Source organism: Hemicordylus capensis, chromosome 3, assembly GCF_027244095.1.
Source record: "Hemicordylus capensis ecotype Gifberg chromosome 3, rHemCap1.1.pri, whole genome shotgun sequence".
In the NCBI taxonomy this organism is placed as follows: domain Eukaryota; kingdom Metazoa; phylum Chordata; class Lepidosauria; order Squamata; family Cordylidae; genus Hemicordylus; species Hemicordylus capensis.
Window position 1 is genome coordinate 297,838,934 of NC_069659.1, and position 18,252 is coordinate 297,857,185.

The following is an 18,252-nucleotide window of genomic DNA, read 5'->3' on the forward strand; positions in this document are numbered from 1 at the left end:
TATACTTTAAGATGTATTTTTTTAAATCCCCGGTCTCTGCCACTTTATCCCACAGGACTCTCTCTGCCTTTATGGCCCTACTGAGGTACCAGAATTTTGACTTTCAGGAGCTGGCAGCCTATTTATAGCAGAGACACAGGTTTATTACCTCAGTGAGAACTAGACTGAAGATACCTCCTCTTAGTCTGTTTCTGGTGGCAAGTTAGGGTTTTTTTAATCAATAACTATTCCCACTTAGCAAAGATCTCTTTGGAAAGCTCTATAGAAACCATCAGAAGTTAGTTTAGAGGAAGCTACGGCTTTACACTTGGATAAGCCTCCAATTAGAGCTTGCAGAAAAAGCATGTAGTACAGTACTCCAGGATGATACAACATCAGCCTGCAGATTAGGATTGCCAGCCCTTCATCATTGGCCTGAAGTCTCCAGGAATCAGCATTGGTCTCCATGTGACTATTGAAAGCAGTTGTGGAGATTTTAGTGGCTGGATATTGTGGAAAATATTGAGCGGGGTGGCGCGGGGGGAATCTCTGGGAATAGCTTCTGTCAGAGTTGGAAACACTTCTGCATATTGCTGATTGCATGGATCAATATCCCCCATGTAACTAAAATCAAGCATGAAATCTCTTTGCATACAAAAAAGCCTAGCTTTACAAAGAGATGGAATTTAGTCCAGTCTTCTTCCTGACATGATAGTTTTCCATGCTCAGGCAGAGTAAGCCACAAATGCTACTAGCCACAAACACATTTTGTGCCAGTGTGTTGTAGTGGTTAGAGCATCACTGAACCACTTTGGCCCTCCAGCTGTTTTTGGACTACAGCTTCCATGACCCCCAGCCACAGTGGCCAATAGTTATGAGTTGTGGGAGTTGTAGTCTAACATCTGCAGGAGGGCCAAAGTTGTGCAGCCTTGGGTTAGAGTGTTAGACTAGGTCTAAGGAGAGTTCAAATCCCCATTCAGCCATGAAACTCTCTGAGGTCATTCACACAATCAAAAACTGCAGTCTACCTGGGTTTAGGAGCCGTGTGTGCTCCCAACTTTCAGTTGCGTGGAAGCAAGTTAAGAGGAAAACCTGGGAAGAAGTGATTGTGTAGAAGCAAGGTAGGAAGAAACTTGGTAGAACACCATTTTTTATTTTGTGAATGACCTCACTGGCTAACTCTGGACCAGTCACTTATCTCTCAGCCTAATCTACCTCACAGGGTTGTTGTGAATATAAGCATAACTATGTACACAACTCTGGGCTCCTTGGAGGAAGAGCAGGATACAAATGTAATAAATAAAGTACTACCTGTCCCACCCTCACATCAGCAATGATAAAACCCCACCCTTTTTCTGCTTCACAAAAAATTCCTTTCCTGGTTGCCAGTGGCTGCCTACAAGCCTGGTGTGCCCTGCTCATGTGTTTGAGGCACTTTGGATTACTTAGACTGCAAAATATTTATTCAGTTTGTCAAAGGAGCAGGTGGTTGTCATAAAAGAGCAGGCACGGAGGACTAGAGGAATGTTTCCTCTAAAGCAGCACAAAGTAGATGCAACCAAAATGTCTAATCTCTCAATTTAAGTTACAATTTTCCTGTTACTTCATTTTTGTTTTAGCCTCAGGCTAGTACAAACCTTGATCATAGTTTGTGCTTTAGCTTATACCAGAGTATCTGCCTTTGTAATCTTTAGATATTTCTCTGAGCATATCATGTCATTAAAAAAACAAAAACACAACCCTCTGTGAGGTAGATTACTTGCCAAATTAAGTCCACCACATTCTCCATTCTGTTTTCGGACTGCTATTAATGGGTCACCTTCAGTTCGGTATGCAAACTACCTGGTCCTATGGTGCAGGTTTCCCCTTGAGTGTGTCAACTCTTCAGCCCTAGAAGCAGTAATTAAAACTATAGCAAGGATTTTAGGACCTGAGAAAGTGAGCCATCTCTGCCGTCTTAAAACCAAACCTCTTTCCAAATATTTTTCTCCACAGTCCCGGAATCAAGGGGCATATCTACTACAAAGTTTCTGTTGGTATTACAGTATAGTAATTTAATCAAGATGTTTCCCCTTCCTTGTGACAAACTGTGAAACCTCTCTGTCAGAGATCCCTAGCTTATTTAATACAATTCCCAGTGTTCTTTGAGGAGAGGGAATTAATATTAAGGCAGTTTATGTCATTGGTATGCCCCGCAAACCTTTAAAAGCTCAAATATCCCTGGCTTGTGGTGTTTATTTGAGGGTTATGGTTGGGAGAATCATGCACTGATACTCCTGTCTGTCTGTCTGTCTGTCTGTCTATACATACACAGACACACACACAGTTCTCAAAGCACTTTACATAGAAGAAGGAATGAGGAGATGCTTCCCTATTCCAAAGGGGCTTATGTGTGAAAGCTCCACTTACTATTATTGCTTCAGGAAGACTAGTACAAAAAGAGCTCTGGAATGGTGTTGTCAAAACAGCCCTAACTCTGGCTCATTCTGATGCTGATCTCATCTAGAAGGGATTTCACATAGGACTTGCCAGGCTGGTCTGTCTACTGCAGAATGTGCACCAGCAGTGGCTAGACAGATGCACTGGATGGCAGAGGTGCTATCAGCTGGATGGCCCTTTGTTTTCTCAACACTGCCTTCCTGTTCTGCTGGCCATTCCTCCAAGCTCTTTTGTCTGTTCATTGGTCAGTCCTTTCCCTGCTATCCAACCAATGTCAATGTTGCTTAATTTAATGTTGTTTCCCTCTGTACTTATGTTGAAGGCAGCTCAAGTTAAGGCATTTGACAGAATGCTGTTCTCTATTCATTGGCTTCCAGTAAGAGTTCATTGCCCTTAACAATTCCCAGAGTATTTTTTTTAAACCTACTTTCTGAAGGGGCTTATGAGATCTCCCTCTGAGTGTGTTTGTATGTATGTATGTCCATGTCCCCCTAATAACATTTGTGCTTATAGTCCAGAACAAACTATATTCACAACACCTGGTAACAGTTCCTAGGAGATCCTGACAGGGTTACTTTTTTGCTGATGCACCATGTTGTTTCATGGCAGCCACTTAAAGAAGAGTGAACACCCCTTTGTAACCCATGTGGTGAACAGTCAAATACAAACCAGATTCACAGCACATGGGATAGGGGCTTAGATAAGAGTAACCATGTCAAAAGAAGCAGAAAGTAGGTTCTATTCCATTTAGAACCCACCCACCCCCGCCCCCAGAATATGGACTCCACTAGACCAAGATTCCATACAGGGCACTTCATGGAACTCTTGACCTCCTTGGCCTGTTTTCTTTCACTTTAGTGTGTTCCTGGTCCTCTTTCTCAGGTCTGTGAGGATTCCACTATCTTGTAGTCATAAACATTAGAACTAGAAACAAAATTCAGCAACTGAAGCATCTAAGCTTTCATTTCCTCTTGGTATACGGAAGATCTACGGGGGCAGAAGCGGCAAGGTAGGCGACTGGAGCGCAAGTGGAGAAAGACTCAACTTGAATCCAACAAATTACGACATGGAGCACATTTAAAGATCTATGCTCAGGCAATATGTGCGGCAAAGAAGCGGTTCTTTTCTGCTCGTAATGCATCTGCGAGTTCCCGTCTGGCGGAGTTGTCCTGAGTTGTGAGGGGCCTAGTACATGCCCCCACTTCCTTTAATCAGAATTTGGAGCCATCAGTTACCCACTGTGATGTGTTTAAGGATTTTTTTGCAGATAAAATATCTCGTATTCAGGCCAACTTAGATGGAGATTAATCTACAATTACTGCAGTGTCTGAGCTGGAGGTGTCCAGCAACACCTCTTATGTGGTTCGACTGGATCAGTTTCAGTTTGTGACTCCTAATGATGTGGACAAGCCGCTTAGAGTGATGAGGCCTGCCATTTGTTCTCTTGACCCTTGTCCAACATGGCTTCTTCTATCTATCTATCTATCAGGGAGGCTGTTGTAGGAGGCCTGGTAGAAATAATAAATGCTTCTCTGACGTATGGCAGGATGCCTCCTTATCTTAAGGAGGCAATTATTAGATCTGTTCTTTTAAAAAAAGCCTGCATTAGATCCCTCAGAGCAACTATAGGCCTGGCTCCAACCTCCCATAGTTGGGCAAGGTAATTGAGAGTGCTCTTGACCACTCCAGGTGGTCTTGGAGGAAACTGATTATCTAGACCCATTTCAAACTGGCTTTCGGGAGGGCTGTGGAATGGAGACTGCCTTGGTCGGCCTGATGGATGTTCTCCAATTGGGAATGGACAGAGGGAGTGTGACTCTGTTGGTCCTTCTGGATCTCTTGGCAGCTTTCGATGCTGTTGACCATAGTATCCTTCTGGAACGTCTGAGAGTGTTAGGGGTGGGAGGCACTGTCTTACAGTGGTTCTGCTCCTACCTCTCAGACAGATTCCAAATGGTGTCGATTGGAGACTGTTGCTCTTCAAAATCTGAGCTTATGAATGGCATCCCTCAGGGCTCCATACTTTCTCCAATGCTTTTTAACATCTACATGAAACCGCTGGAAGAGATCGTCAGGGGATTTGATGCAGGGTGTTATCAGTATGCTGATGACACCCAGATCTACTTCTCCATGTCAACATAATCAGGAGCTGGCATATCCTCCCTAAATGCCTGCCTGGAAGCAGTAATGGGCTGGATGAGGGAGAATAAACTGAAACTAAATCCAGATAAGACGGAGGTACTTATTGTGCAGGGTCAGAACTCCAGAGATGATTTTGATCTGCCTGTTCTAGATGGGGTCACACTTCCCCAAAAGGAACAGGTACACAGTCTGGGAGTACTTCTGGATCCACACCTCTCCCTGGTATCTTAGGTTGAGGCGGTGGCCAGAGAGGTTTTCTGACAGCTTCGGCTGATATGCCTGCTGCATCAGTTTCTTGAGATGAATGACCTCAAAACAATGGTACATATGCTGGTAACCTCCAGACTGGACTTCTGCAATGTGCTCTAAGTGGGGCTGCATTTGTACATAGTCCAGAAACTCCAGTTGGTACAGAATGCGGTAGCCAGGTTGGTCTCTGGGTCATCTTGGAGAGACCACATCACTCCTTTACTGATAGAGCTACTCTGGCTGCCAATAAGTTTCCGGGTAAAATACAAAGTGCTAGTTATAACTTATAAAGCCCTAAATGGCTTAGGCCCTCGGTATTTAAGAGAACGTCTTCTTCATTATGAGCCCCACCGCCCATTGAGGTCATCTGGAGAGGTCCATCTCCAGTAGCCACCAGCTTGGCTGGTAGCCACACGGGGGCGGGCCTTCTTGGTTGCTGCCCCAAGGTTGTAGAATGTGCTCCCTACTGAAATGCGATCCTCCCCATCTCTGACCATTTTTAAAAAGCATTTGAAAACCCACCTCTTCACCCAAGCTTTTTCAGCTTTTTAAATTTTTAGGTTTTAATCTGTGTTTTGATTTTAAATTATCTAAATTGTTTTAAATTTAGTTTTTGTGTGTGTTTTAAACTTGTTTTTATGTTATTGTTAATTTTTATGTTATCCGCCCAGAGACAAATGTTTGAGGTGGTATACAAATCAAATGAATAAATGAATGAATTTCAAGTCTCTAGCCTTCAAGTGTGCAAAAACAAGCTTGAAATGTGTAGGCAGTGCCTAATGAAATATCAGAAACCAGAGGGGCTGGACAGGATTATAAATTGTTAGGGTGTGCCTTCAGTGCCCTGCTTGTCTCTAGTGATCCCTCTTCCTGACTGCAGGAACAAAATAAATTATGCAAAATAAATTCAGCAGATTTCTACAGGTAAAAGTATTTGGGGGTTCAGAATGTTGAGGTTATCCCCATGCATAGTCCTACTCTTGCTCTCCCTTCCAGTATTTGCTTAACCCCTGCTGTATTAAAGTGATAACTAGCAAGTATCCTCTGGCCTCTTGTCCACTTTCCCTGCACTCCCCTCCCACTTGAACAGTACATGAAATGATTTAGTGTCTTTCTTTTCCATCTCCCATTGCCCTTCCCCAGCCCTTTTGTTGTGCTATCTGCAGCTCTTTTCAAGTGACAGCTACCTCTGAGCTTCAGGGGCCTTGAAACTCAAAAGGTTATTTGCTTCTCTGATGGGGGTTGTCTGATGCAGGATACTGGGCTTAATTGGCTTCCTGGCTCCACTGCTTTTTCTTCCTTAAATCCAACTCAATCCTTCTTCAGACAGCTGAGAAGCAAATCAATAAAAGGGCCCTGAAGCTCCTTTCCTTGCTCTCTGAAATAATGGGCCGTGTATGTTCCCACTTGAGAATGTTTTCTCCATCACCCCACTCCAGGGAAAGTGGGAATATTTTAAAATTAAAGCTGGGATTCTCAAGAGTCTGAATGCTTTTCTACATGCCCAGTTAGTTCTTGGATTCCAGTTCCCCTAAACACCCTGTAGCAGGGGATGGGGCTTTAGCTCAGCTGGTGGAGCATCTGCTTTGCATGCAGGAGGTCCCAGATTCAATCCCTGGCATCTCCATGTAGGGCAGGGAAAGACTCCTGCTGGAAACCTTGGAGAGAGTTGTATTCTATCCAGGATCTTTTATGTGTTGTTTATGTTGTCCCAGAGGGGATCCTGTAGAGAGCGTGGGGGTGGAGAAAGGAAAAGGGAGGGGAAGGAGAAGGAGATAATTGAGTTGTTCCTGAATAACTCATAGTTAAATCTATATAACATTACTTTGTGTTTGTGAAGGAAGCAGCTATAAAACATTTGGTGATGAGATTTTGAACCAGCCAAACATGTGAGCCTGCAAAGCTTGTGAACGTTTCTTCCCGTTTCGTTTCATTGCATTATTGGACCTACATGATCATTTCAACCCTTTTTTGAATGTGATTGCTGAATGTTACAAGTTGTATTCTAGATCCCAACTGTCTGGTGAATTTATCCATCAGTATGTAACAGCATTGTGTGCCTTAAATGTAACCTGTGAGCTTGCCAACTTTACTGATTAACTGATCAGGGATCAGATTGTTATGAAAACAAACTGTTCCAGATTGCATTAAAAACTGCTATTAGAGCAGACACTTACCTTGGATAAAGTTATAGAGATGGCTAGGAGGGTGGGAAATGCTCTTGTGCCAAATCTCTCTCTTTGGTACCCCAAAGCCAACCACCTGAAATCCAGGCTGTTCAGTCTAAACCCTTCTAACCCAGTCTTCTCATATGGCACTGCCTCAAAAAGTGGCAGCACAAGAAAGGAGGAGCTACCAAAGTTACCGATGGGGAGACTTTGCCTACAATGCCAATTTTGTTCACTGTCCTACACAGAAGATCACTTACAACAGGTGCAAAAAAGAGGACGCTTGCCAAAGTTTGCAAGTCTGCTGTTCACTCAATTACTGATTCACCATATGATAAGGATGAGGCAGTTGAACAGCTTCCTGACAGCATTTTAAGTTTGACTTTAAAACCTGCTTCTCCACATTGTCAAGTTAAACTTAATGGCCATGAAGTGTGGATGCTGGCTGATTCTGGTTCTTCATACACTCTCATTTACCATCTGTTTTACAAGAAACTCCATACTACATCAGATCTGTACCTGCAGCATTCAGACATCCACTCACAGGGCTATGGAGGTTCCCTTATTGCCATAAATGGATATTTCACTGCTGTCCTGGAATACAAGGGATGTACTGCAGAAAGAACAGTGTATGTGTCAAAAAAAGGAGTCTCAGATTTGGGCTAGAAACATCAGAAAGATTGACTTTTATTAGAGAATGTTTAACATATGGTTTACAAAAGCAACAGTGAATAGAATTTCCCGATAAAACACGGCCGCGCACTAACGAATGTGTGGTTGCAATGGTAGAGAGAATATAGCACTGTACGCAGGTTCCTATGGGTTTGGGTAGAGTCCGGTTAAAAGAGTTCAGTGAGAGGAATGTCCAAAAGGTCCAAGGGAGGGACAGATCCTAGCCTTACCTTGCGTGTGGCCGGCAGGGCCGTGCCAGTCGTCTTCTGCCAATTGCAGCCTCTGGGCATGGGTCCTTGACGACGGAGGATCTTCTCCAGGTCCAGGGGGTCCTCCAGGGGTGTTGTCAGCAGGAGTTCCTGGCGTGGTCAGCCACTGTGCTGGCATGGTTCGTTTAGCATGCAGATATGTTATAGGTCACGTTCCTGAGGCGGGAGGTTACATACATACGTACATACATACATGCCCTGTATTATAGATGATGGAGCATCCATATGCTGATATGAATGCTGATTTCTTGGATGTTTTTGCTGATACTCCTGACATTTGGAACATTAAATTCAGATGAAGGCAAATGCAATATCTGTATCCATAGCATTGCACCAATCACTTAGAAAAGAGCTCTGAAGATTATAGCATGCTGACATCATAGAACCTGTTGATTCATCAGGATGGGTCTCTCCTATTGTTCTTGTGAGGAAATCAAATGGTACACTTCAAATGTGCGTAAATTTAAGAGATGTGAACTCCAATATGATAGTGGATTGTCATCCATTACCCAATATCAATGAAATGCTGCTTACTCTGAAAGAGGCCTCAGTGTTCACAACTTTGGACTTGTCTTTGGCCTATCATCAAATTCTCTGCTCAAAGGTTAGATGAACAGTCTTCATTACCCCCAGAGGGTCCTTTTCAATACAAAAAAATGCCCTTTGAATTAGTCTCTGTAGCTTTGGTACTTCAAAAAATGATGCATGCAATTTTTGGGACTACAGATGGAATCACTTATTTTCATTATGATATTTTAGTGTATGGCAAAAACATTGAGGAGCATGATGCTAAACTGAGAGCAGTCTTAAGAAAACCCCGTCAACACTGACTTACTATCTCTGCAGAGAAATGTCCATTTTTGTGTTTGGGATACACAATATCTCAAAGTGGCGTACATTCCAAAATAAACTTGGTGAAAGCTATTTGGAAAGCACCAGAGCCACACAACAAGGATGCACTACAGTTGTTTTTAGGACTGTGAGTATTACTCTAAATTCGTTAGACAATTTGCCTCCAAAGTTACTCCATTGCCTCTTCTTTTTAAAAAAGAATGTAGCATTTAACTGGGATGCATCCTGCAAGGCTAGTTTTCAGACTATCAAATCAGCCATTGCTGAAAGCCCTACTCTCACATCTATTGACACCAGTAGGCACACGATTGTCTCCAATGTGGTTCTGAATATGGTTTGGGTACTGTATTGACCCAGCAAAAAGGGTACAGGGAAGTTACAGTTGCTTTTGCTTCCAGAGTGCTTACTGCATCAGAGAAGATGTATTCTGTCATTGAAAAAGAAGCTCTAGCATGTTTCTGGGCAGTGAAGCACTTCAGGACTTACTTGTGGGGCAGAAAGTTCACTTTATAATCAGACCATAAACCTTTATCCACTTTATTTACTATTTGGGAATCAAGTCGAGCAACCTCAAGAATAGCCAAATAGATCTCCAGACTTATGGATTTTGATTTTCAGGTTGAATATCTTCCAGGTTGGATATCTTTTGATATTCCAGGTTGAATATCTTTTGAATATCTTCAAAAGTCAACTGCAGATTGTTTATCTCGACTTCCACTTCCAGGCCAAGAGGAGATCCCAAAGATGAAGATGGAGGAGTTGTATGTGCAAATAGCTTCATCTACTGATGGAATGATCATGTCCTCTGAATAGAAAGTAGCCCTCAGTGCTGATCAAGTGCTTACTGAACTTAAGCCTTACATAACTAATGGATGGCCATACAAAAACAAGTTACTTGAACATCTTAAACCATACATGCAAGTAGCAAGTGAGCTGTCTCTTCTTAATGAGCTGGTACTGAGGACTGAGCATTTGGTGATGCCAACCTCCTTACAAGCAAAAGTGATCAAATTGCCCACAAAGCTTACCTGGGCATGAGCTTGACTAAAAGGCAAATCAGAGAAAGTTTTTGGTGGCCTGGTATGGACAAACACATTGAAGATGTGATCATGCACTCTATGGCTTGTGCTGTATCTGATAAGTCACATAAGACTTTTACCACCCCCTTGACTCTAGTAGAGAATCTCAATGGTCACTGGGGGAAACGTGCTCTGGATGTTATGGGGCCTTTTGATAATCAAACCTACAAACCAAAGATTTGTTATAGTGATGGTGAATTACTATTCCAGGTGGCCAGAAGTTTCATTTGCTGACAACATAACTACAAACAAGGTGATCTAATTTGTGGCTGTAGTTTTTGCGAGAGAAGGTCTTAAAGAACTGGTGACTGACAATGGGACAACGCTTACCTTATTTGAAATGGAGCAATATTTGCATAACCATGGGGTAAAACACAATACTATGTGGTAACCTTGAGGGAATGGCTTATGGAAAGAATGAGCAGATTAGTGATAGAAAGTTTACAATTAGCCACTACGCAACAACAATCCTGGAAAGAGGCCATCCTTGAAACTTAATTTGCTTATCGAACTATTCCTCACCCCACTACAGGAAAATCACCTTTTGAACTGCTGAGAAGACACAAAGCTATCACCAAACTTACCCAATGGCAACAACTTATAGAGCTTTCCATGCCATCTCGCCCTGAGGATACAGAGATTCATGAAGGAGTAAGGGATAAGAAACAAAAATACAAATTGTATGTGGATCAGAAACGGGTTGTGAAACAGTGAACATTTCAGGTGGGGGACTTTGCGTACAGTTGCCTTATAAAGTGAGAAAGGGATGTCTCCGATATTCTGAACCACAACAAATAATCGCAACTCAAGGAAATTCTGTCAGATTGGATGATGGGGGGAAATTGAACAGTTTGAGACTTTCTAGCATGCATGCTATGAGACAAGAGGGAAGGGAGTCTGGTCTCAAGAGAGGAACTGGAGAGGACTTTGATCTTGACTCCAGTTTTTACCTCATAGAGGAGGCTGATGAACAATCAGCCAATCTTCTTTATGAGAAAGAACATAAGGAGAGCTGTAGGCCACCTCCAGCCTTGGGGGCGGGGTGCCTCTGGGTACCAGTTGCGGGGGAGTAACAGCAGGAGAGAGGCCCTCAACTCCTGCCTGCCAGCGGCATCTGGTGGGCCACTGTGCGAAGCGGGATGCTGGACTAGATGGGCCTTGGGCCTGATCCAGCAGGGCTGTTCTTATGTTCTTAACATCACTAACAGCTCCTGTGCCCGAGAACCCAAGAATTTGAAATGTGCATGACAAGAGACCATATCAAAGATTTCAAGACTCTGTCACTCATTTTTAAATCAATTCAATTCTGATTGTTATAAAAGGGAGGGATGTGTTCTAGTCTATCCAGTATCTTTTATGTTTTTTTGTTTAGAAGTTTGTCACGGTGGGGATCCTGTAGAGAATGTGGGGGGTGGAGTCAGAAAGGGAAAGGGAGGGGAAGGAGGAGAAAATGGAGTTGTTTCTGAATAACTCTTAGTTAAATCTATATAAGATTACTTTGTGTTTGTGAGGGAAGCAGCTATAAAACAGAGAGCTGTTGCCAGTCAGTGTAGACAATACTTTATGTATTTAATTTATTTAAAAGATTTATATCCACCCCTCCAGTGCAATACTGCTAAGGGTGGCTTACAACAATAGCAGAACAAAAACAACAACAATAGTATAAAACAAAACAGATACAACACTAGAAGTATAATATTAATAGATCGACTAAAACAGAGCCATTTTAAACTGATTTTTAAAAAAATACCCATCAGATAAAAACTGCAATAAAAGACATTAAAAGGCATCTCTAGACCGATGGGTTTTAAGATCTTTTTTAAAAAAAAACGATGGAGGAAAAGACTGGGTTGATTAAAATTGATGAGTTTTTAAAAATTAAAAATTGGATTTTTAAATTTTAATTCAGATTTTTGTTTTATATCATATCATATTTTTTAAATTTTAAATCAGCTTTTAATTTTTAAAAATTATTTTTAGAAACCTAGGTCAAAGATATCAGCATGAATGTTATATAACTCCTAATTATATTTTGTGAACTTGTTAACAGCAGTATAGGGTTGAGAGATTACAGAACTGATCAGTCCTATTCTGTAGGTGTTGTATATACAGCGCATGCACGCACACACATACACACACACACACACACACAAAGTCAAGCCCTTGCCCTCTCTTTCTCTCTAATTCTGTTCAACACTCGTACAACGAGTATACAATACACAGATACAAATCTTACACAGATACAGTCATTCACATGTTGAACATGGGGTATGTTATGTTGAACATGGGGTACAGCAGTACACTTCCTATCTATAGCATGCATTTGAAGGGCCTGTATCCAGGTTCATTTTTAAAATGAATTCAGGTGCAGTAATTAACACAAACATGTGTACAAGTGTACAGATATCTGTACATTCATACAACATAACGTCTTAATTTGACTAAAGGGGGCCAGTGAATGAATAGAAGATTTGCGGGGGGGGGCATGGCGTAGATCTGAGCAAGGAGGAGGAGCCTGGATATAAATGCAAGGGATATGGGGCACTGGTAAAGCCAGCTGAATGGCAGCCCATGTCCCGCCCCACCAGTGATACCCCATGCCCCCATGCTTGTGACATCACACACACGTGGATGTGCCCAGGCTCCGGAGAGCCCCAAGCAAGCTCCCCCAAGCTCATTTCCCGCCAACACTGGCTGGCTGGCAGCATTTATTTCCCTTCCTCTCCAGGGCTGTCCTTAGGACATGGCAAGCAGGGCTACCGCCCCAGGCCCAGCTCTTTTACACCCCATTAGAATTAACTGGAAGGAGTCCCCACACTGACTGATTTGCCCTGGGCCCCACACCCCACCAGGGCTCCCTAAGGACATTCCTGTTCCTCTCCCTCCCATGAGGAAGGGAAATGCTTGCATCCAGGCAGCAATCATTGCCTGGAAATGAGATCGGGAGGACTGGGCCGGGCCCTCTGGTGATCGGGCCATGCCTCCTTTGTGCCTGACGTAACATGCAACAGGGGTTCCAGCAGCCCTTTTTCATTGGCGGCCTGGGTTCTTTGTACCCTGTTGCTCAATCGTGGCTCCACCCCTGGATAGGGAAGGGGAAAAGAAAGTGAAACCAAAAGTAAAGAGGACTATTCATGCAGTCCTGAGAAAACTTTTGCTGAGTGTATCCTCCATTGTGGAAGGGAAGCATCTATCATGGTAACAGGCCATAAAAGAGACCCAATTTGGGAATATTTTAATGAAGTTCCTGTACCTGTGGATAAGACAAGCATGTGTGCGAAATGCAAACAGTGCAAAGAAATGCAAAGCCTGGTTGACTGAATGAAACAGCATTATGAGAAATGTGTACCATAATGTCTATTAAGGTTATATTAGATTAGACAACAAGAATGTACTTTTACTAGAAAATGATGATTAATAGATGCACAAGCTGGACTTTGAAGAAGCAAGATAGAAAAAGTATTGATGCTTTTGAACTTTGGTGCTGGAGAAGACTTTTGAGGATACCATGGACGGCCAGGAAAACAAACAAATGGATTATAGAACAAATCAATCCAGAATTTTCACTTGAGGCACAAATGACCAGGCTCAAACGATCATACTTTGGACACATTGTGCAAAAACCCAGCTCCTTTGAGAAGTCCATAATGCTGGGAAAAGCTGAAGGAAAGAGAAGAAGAGGATGACCAGCAGCAAGGTAGATGGACTCGATTACGACAGCAATGAATGCACCACTGAGAGACCTTAAAGGCCAAGTTGAAGACAGATCATCCTGGAGAGAATCTATCTATGTGGTTGCTAAGAGTCGAAACCGACTTGATGGCACTTAGTCAATCAATCAACTAGTGATTTAAATTGTGATTTAAATCATTAAAATTGAGTCTTGTGAAGAGATTTAAATCATGATATGGGCCTCATGGTATGGACTTCAATCAAAGATTAAATTGATTTAATTTAAATAAAATCAACCTTGGGGAGAGAGCACAGCAAAGCTTTTCTGGGCAGGCATTCCAGAGCCAAGGGGTCGCAACTGAGGTGGTCCTGAGAAAGTCCCCGCCAATCAAATCTCACTGAACGGCAGGGCTGTAAGTAGGGCCCAAGATGATGAACAGAGGGTCCTTGCAGATTCATATGGTTAAATACTGAGCTAGATGGACCAATGGTCTGGTTAAATATAAGGCAGCCGCAGCTTTCTATGTTTCTAGGGAGGAGAGTTGTTAGGAGCCAGCTAGAGACTAAGGGTGAGTGACTCAGGAGGACTCACCCCCTTCAGATTCAAAGTTTTCTTCAAGGAGATTGTTCACAGGGCAGTGCATTGCTTTCTTACGGTCATTCCTACACTCCTCACATTACATGTCTGGCATACTCTTGTTTAGTCTTTGATAAAGATTAAAGTCCCTATCATGAAGCACCACACTTGAGAATTTGTCCTTGATTGTTATAGAGAGCAGAGGTACTTGTAAATAAGTTCACCATTAATATTTAGGTGGGATAATGTGCTGCTATCCAATATTTATGCTGGCCAGAATAACTACTGCCTTGCTAGTCTGTGGGGAAACCGTACTGGGCAAATACAAAGCCCCTTTATATGCTGTACAATTAGTGAGACCCAGAGAACCTTGTTTTGTTGGGTTAGATTTCTAGAAGTAGGCAGAAGATATGATGAAATAAGCATGGCTTTAACCCTTGCGGCCTTGATGTTTAGCTGTTGTTTCCCCTTTTAGAGATGGCGAGGGGTGTGTGTCCCCGCTGCCTTGTTTTCCCTTTGTAACCTGCAGCCTTGTGTGTTCTTTCCAATATGGCACTTGATGGGGAATGACAGCTATAAGGGGTAGGGAAGGACAAAAATATGTTGCTAGATGCTTGCAATGAAGATGTCAGGAATTTGTATTCCATCTGTTCCCTTTCTCTCTTCTGCAGTGACACACTCACAACTGAGGAGGCGCTCCCAGATATCTGAATTCAATCACTCCACAGCACATAACAACCTTGTGGTTCTGGCAGTAGAAGATGGATATAGATTATCTTATTTGCACATTCCCAAACACTTAGATAAACTCAGCACGCTGTGCAGGGCCAGCTATATGGAGCCAGTGCTGCTTCTTAAAGCTTGGCCAGCTGCCTCTGGAGAGGATGTGCCTAGCAGACTGCAATATATACCGTTTGATTAATCAACTAAGCCCAGCAGCCGATGTGACTTAAAATCCAAACTCCTGGAGCTGTGAGTGTTTCAGTGCCTGAGCTCTGGGGACAGCTCCTTTTAATTACAGTGGTCAATTCTGCAGCCATGAGGCATTAGGGTTCATCTGTCATAAGCCCTGCTGGATTCTGCTTCCTTGCTTGAAAACCAATGGAAGCCTCAGTGGTAGAAAGATACTAGTGCTCATACACTATGTGCACCCCAAATCAGATTTTTCACCACAGTTACCACACAACATGCATTTTATGGCCGACTACCCTACAGAGTACCAATGACGCCACCCATTTAATCATAGCAACTGTTCAAATGTTCCTTATGTTCCCTTTTCTCTAACAGTAAAATGATGATGTATTTGCTATTTATGATGTTTTAGCCTTTTCATGAATTCCTGGATGGCTTCCCAGAGTGTACTTAGGTTCTATGCAAGAAAGAAAAGACCAAAAAGCTCTGCATCTGTGGTGGATGGGTCAATTTGAATCTGTCCACTCCTGAAGATTGTGAATGGTCAATACACAAATATGAATATGACAAATACTTATATACCACTTTTCAACCAAAGTTCCCAAAGCAGTTTAGATAGATAGATAGATAGATAGATAGATTGATTGATTGATTGATAGAAAAGGGCCCCCTGTCCCCAAAGGGCTCACAATCTAAAAAAGAAACATAGGATAGACACCAGCAATAGCCACTGAAGAGATGCTGTGCTGGGAATGGATAGGGCCAGTTGTTCTCCCCCTACTCAATAAAGAAAATCACCACTTTAAAACGGTGCCTCTTTGATCAGTTATCAGGGGCCAAAATGGCAAAAAGAGATGAGTTTAGACAAAAGTATCATTGCTAGTTACATGAACCCATGAGTGAATGCCAAGTTCCCCTGTTTCAGCAAATTTTCCATGCTGTCAAGAGCAGCCCCCATCTGGGGCTTTTGTCTAAAATTAGAGAAGGTCAGCCTGTCGGCCCGGGCACACTTCCTCATTTCTCAGTACCTCAGATCGAAAGTACGCCAAGGCTCGGTGTTCCATTTGGAGGGGGGTCGCTTGGCCCATGCCTTGTTCCTCTTTCACATCTCCCCTAGCCAATGACATTAAATGTCAAATGGAACAGGTTAGCCGAAGGTCATGAATGGTCAAGACCCCTTTCTCTGTCCAATCACCGTCGGTGCGTGGGCAGATAGGGTGAGGATACTTAAAGACCCTAATCTGAGGATAGAGGGTACCGGGCTCTCTCCCTTAGGGAGGGTGGCTCAGGCACAGAGCACAGGAGGAGGAAAGGGGGAAGTTAATCCAATCAATCAATTCGACGGCACCTAGCAAAAAGAGGAACAAGTCGAGGTTCCCTTGGGGTATAGTATATTGTGACCGCAAGGGTCTGGCTGTTCTGTCAGTGTCTCAAGGCTGTTAGTTTTGTGACTGCTTTGTGTGAGAGAAGTGATTTTGCTGCATGCTGTATGCTGTGATTCATCTGAACATTGGTAAGAAAATAAATCTGTTTTGATTAAATATAATCTCTTCACTTCTCCTCGTGTCTTCTTGAGTCTTGGGATTCTTGGCAGCCAGGACCAGCAAAAGAACCCATTGATCAGTGTGAAGATTTTTGGAGCCCTCATTTATTCCTGGTTGCAGGGAGTTGGAGAGCCAAAAATCTCTTACAAACAGTAAAAATGCATATATACTGCCCAGTGCAGTGCAATGCAATGCATTCTAATGTTTTCTCACACTATAATGCAATGTGATGAGGAAATGGCGGAAAAGCTGCACAATGTTGTATTTATCTGATTATGCTTACTGACACTATAAATAAGCCTTGATATCTAAAATGGGTGTGAGGGAACTGGGAAGGATCCATCAAACTACTTCAAGCAGGACTTCACTGTGTTTGCATGGGAAGGGGTTTTTAAAAAAACAACCACCTGTGCATCTAGTTTTGCAAGTTCAAGAGAGCTCTGGGTATTTATTTCTTGAGCAACAACTATTCAGCATAGTGACCAGTTTTATGCTTCCTGAAGCTATTTAATATCTGGCAAAGTGACCTGCAGTTCAAATGAGGGGTGGAGAGGGAGTGAACAACTCTGCTGAGTGCACCTGAAGGAGTGCTTTGGATCCTAGTCATAGTGTACAGTTTAAATTTACTTTGCTCCAGAATGATAGCTGACTATTATCTCCCTTTCTTACAGGCTACGATTGGAATTGACTTCTTATCTAAAACCATGTACTTGGAAGACCGGACAGTAAGTGACAGGAGTTGCAGAAGAGCTGACATTTTCAAGCTGTATATTTGGAGAGAAGCCATGGGCAAATGCAGAGCGGATTTTCTCACTAACCCAGTGTCCCAAATTGTCAGTCCAACAAGTGAATAATCCGCACTTCCATATCATCTCACTGATTTGCCTGTATGGAAGCCTTTGAGCTTCAAAGTCACATATTTTTAAAAGGGCAGGAATTTTGTTCTTTCCACTCTGAGGTTTCCTTGTGCTCTTCTGTTGACCTCCAAGCTGTTTCATAGGTAAGCTGTTATCAGTGTTTGGGAGGTGGACCTGGAGTGATCTGAACAGACCTCTCCCTAGCAATGACCACCAGCCATGGATGATTATGACACTTGTAGTATATTGTAGTAGTTTATCCCCAGGCCTTATGGATTTACCTGATCCTGCAAATTATTTTGCCTGAGTCTTTCTATCTTCTGGGAACCCTTTTTACACCAAGTCATCCCCTGAAAAACTCCTGAGCATCTCCCAATGCATTGAGGAGAATTCTGGCACATGTTCCAAGGTGCATGCCAGATTCATGTGAGTCACTGACCAAACCTCCTGGGCCTCCCTATTGCCCCACTTGAATGAAGTATGACCTAGAACACATCCAGTGCTTCCATGTAGCACACATCCAGTGCTTTCCCTTCCTTCAGGGGAAGGTCAAGAATGGTAAGCAAGCTGTCCTTTAGGGAAGCTTGTCTACCATAACTATTGACCTCTTCATTGATGCTAATCTTGATCGTCACCTGATAAGCTTTTGGAAAAACCCAGGGTTTCCCAGGACACTCCCTGAAAACTGCAGCCTTAACCATGTTGCAGGTGCAGAGGAAAGTGATTCAGATTTGCCCACACTGACAGGCAATTCATAACAAACATGAGAGCACCTGATCCCCAGAAGCACATTGGTGGCAAACTGAAACCCATGGGCCCTTGACTGGCCTGCACTGATTTT

General features: G+C 42.9%; 1 protein-coding gene across 2 annotated transcripts in view; it reads left to right on the forward strand.

Moving 5' to 3' along the window:
- Nucleotides 1–18,252, forward strand: part of RAB6B (RAB6B, member RAS oncogene family) — a 106,380-nt gene that overhangs the window by 67,068 nt on the left and 21,060 nt on the right. For both annotated transcript variants that reach the window (XM_053311082.1, XM_053311081.1), the window contains exon 3: nt 17,226–17,279. In XM_053311082.1, coding sequence (XP_053167057.1) covers nt 17,226–17,279 — 54 coding nt within the window. The remainder of the gene's footprint in view (nt 1–17,225; nt 17,280–18,252) is intronic.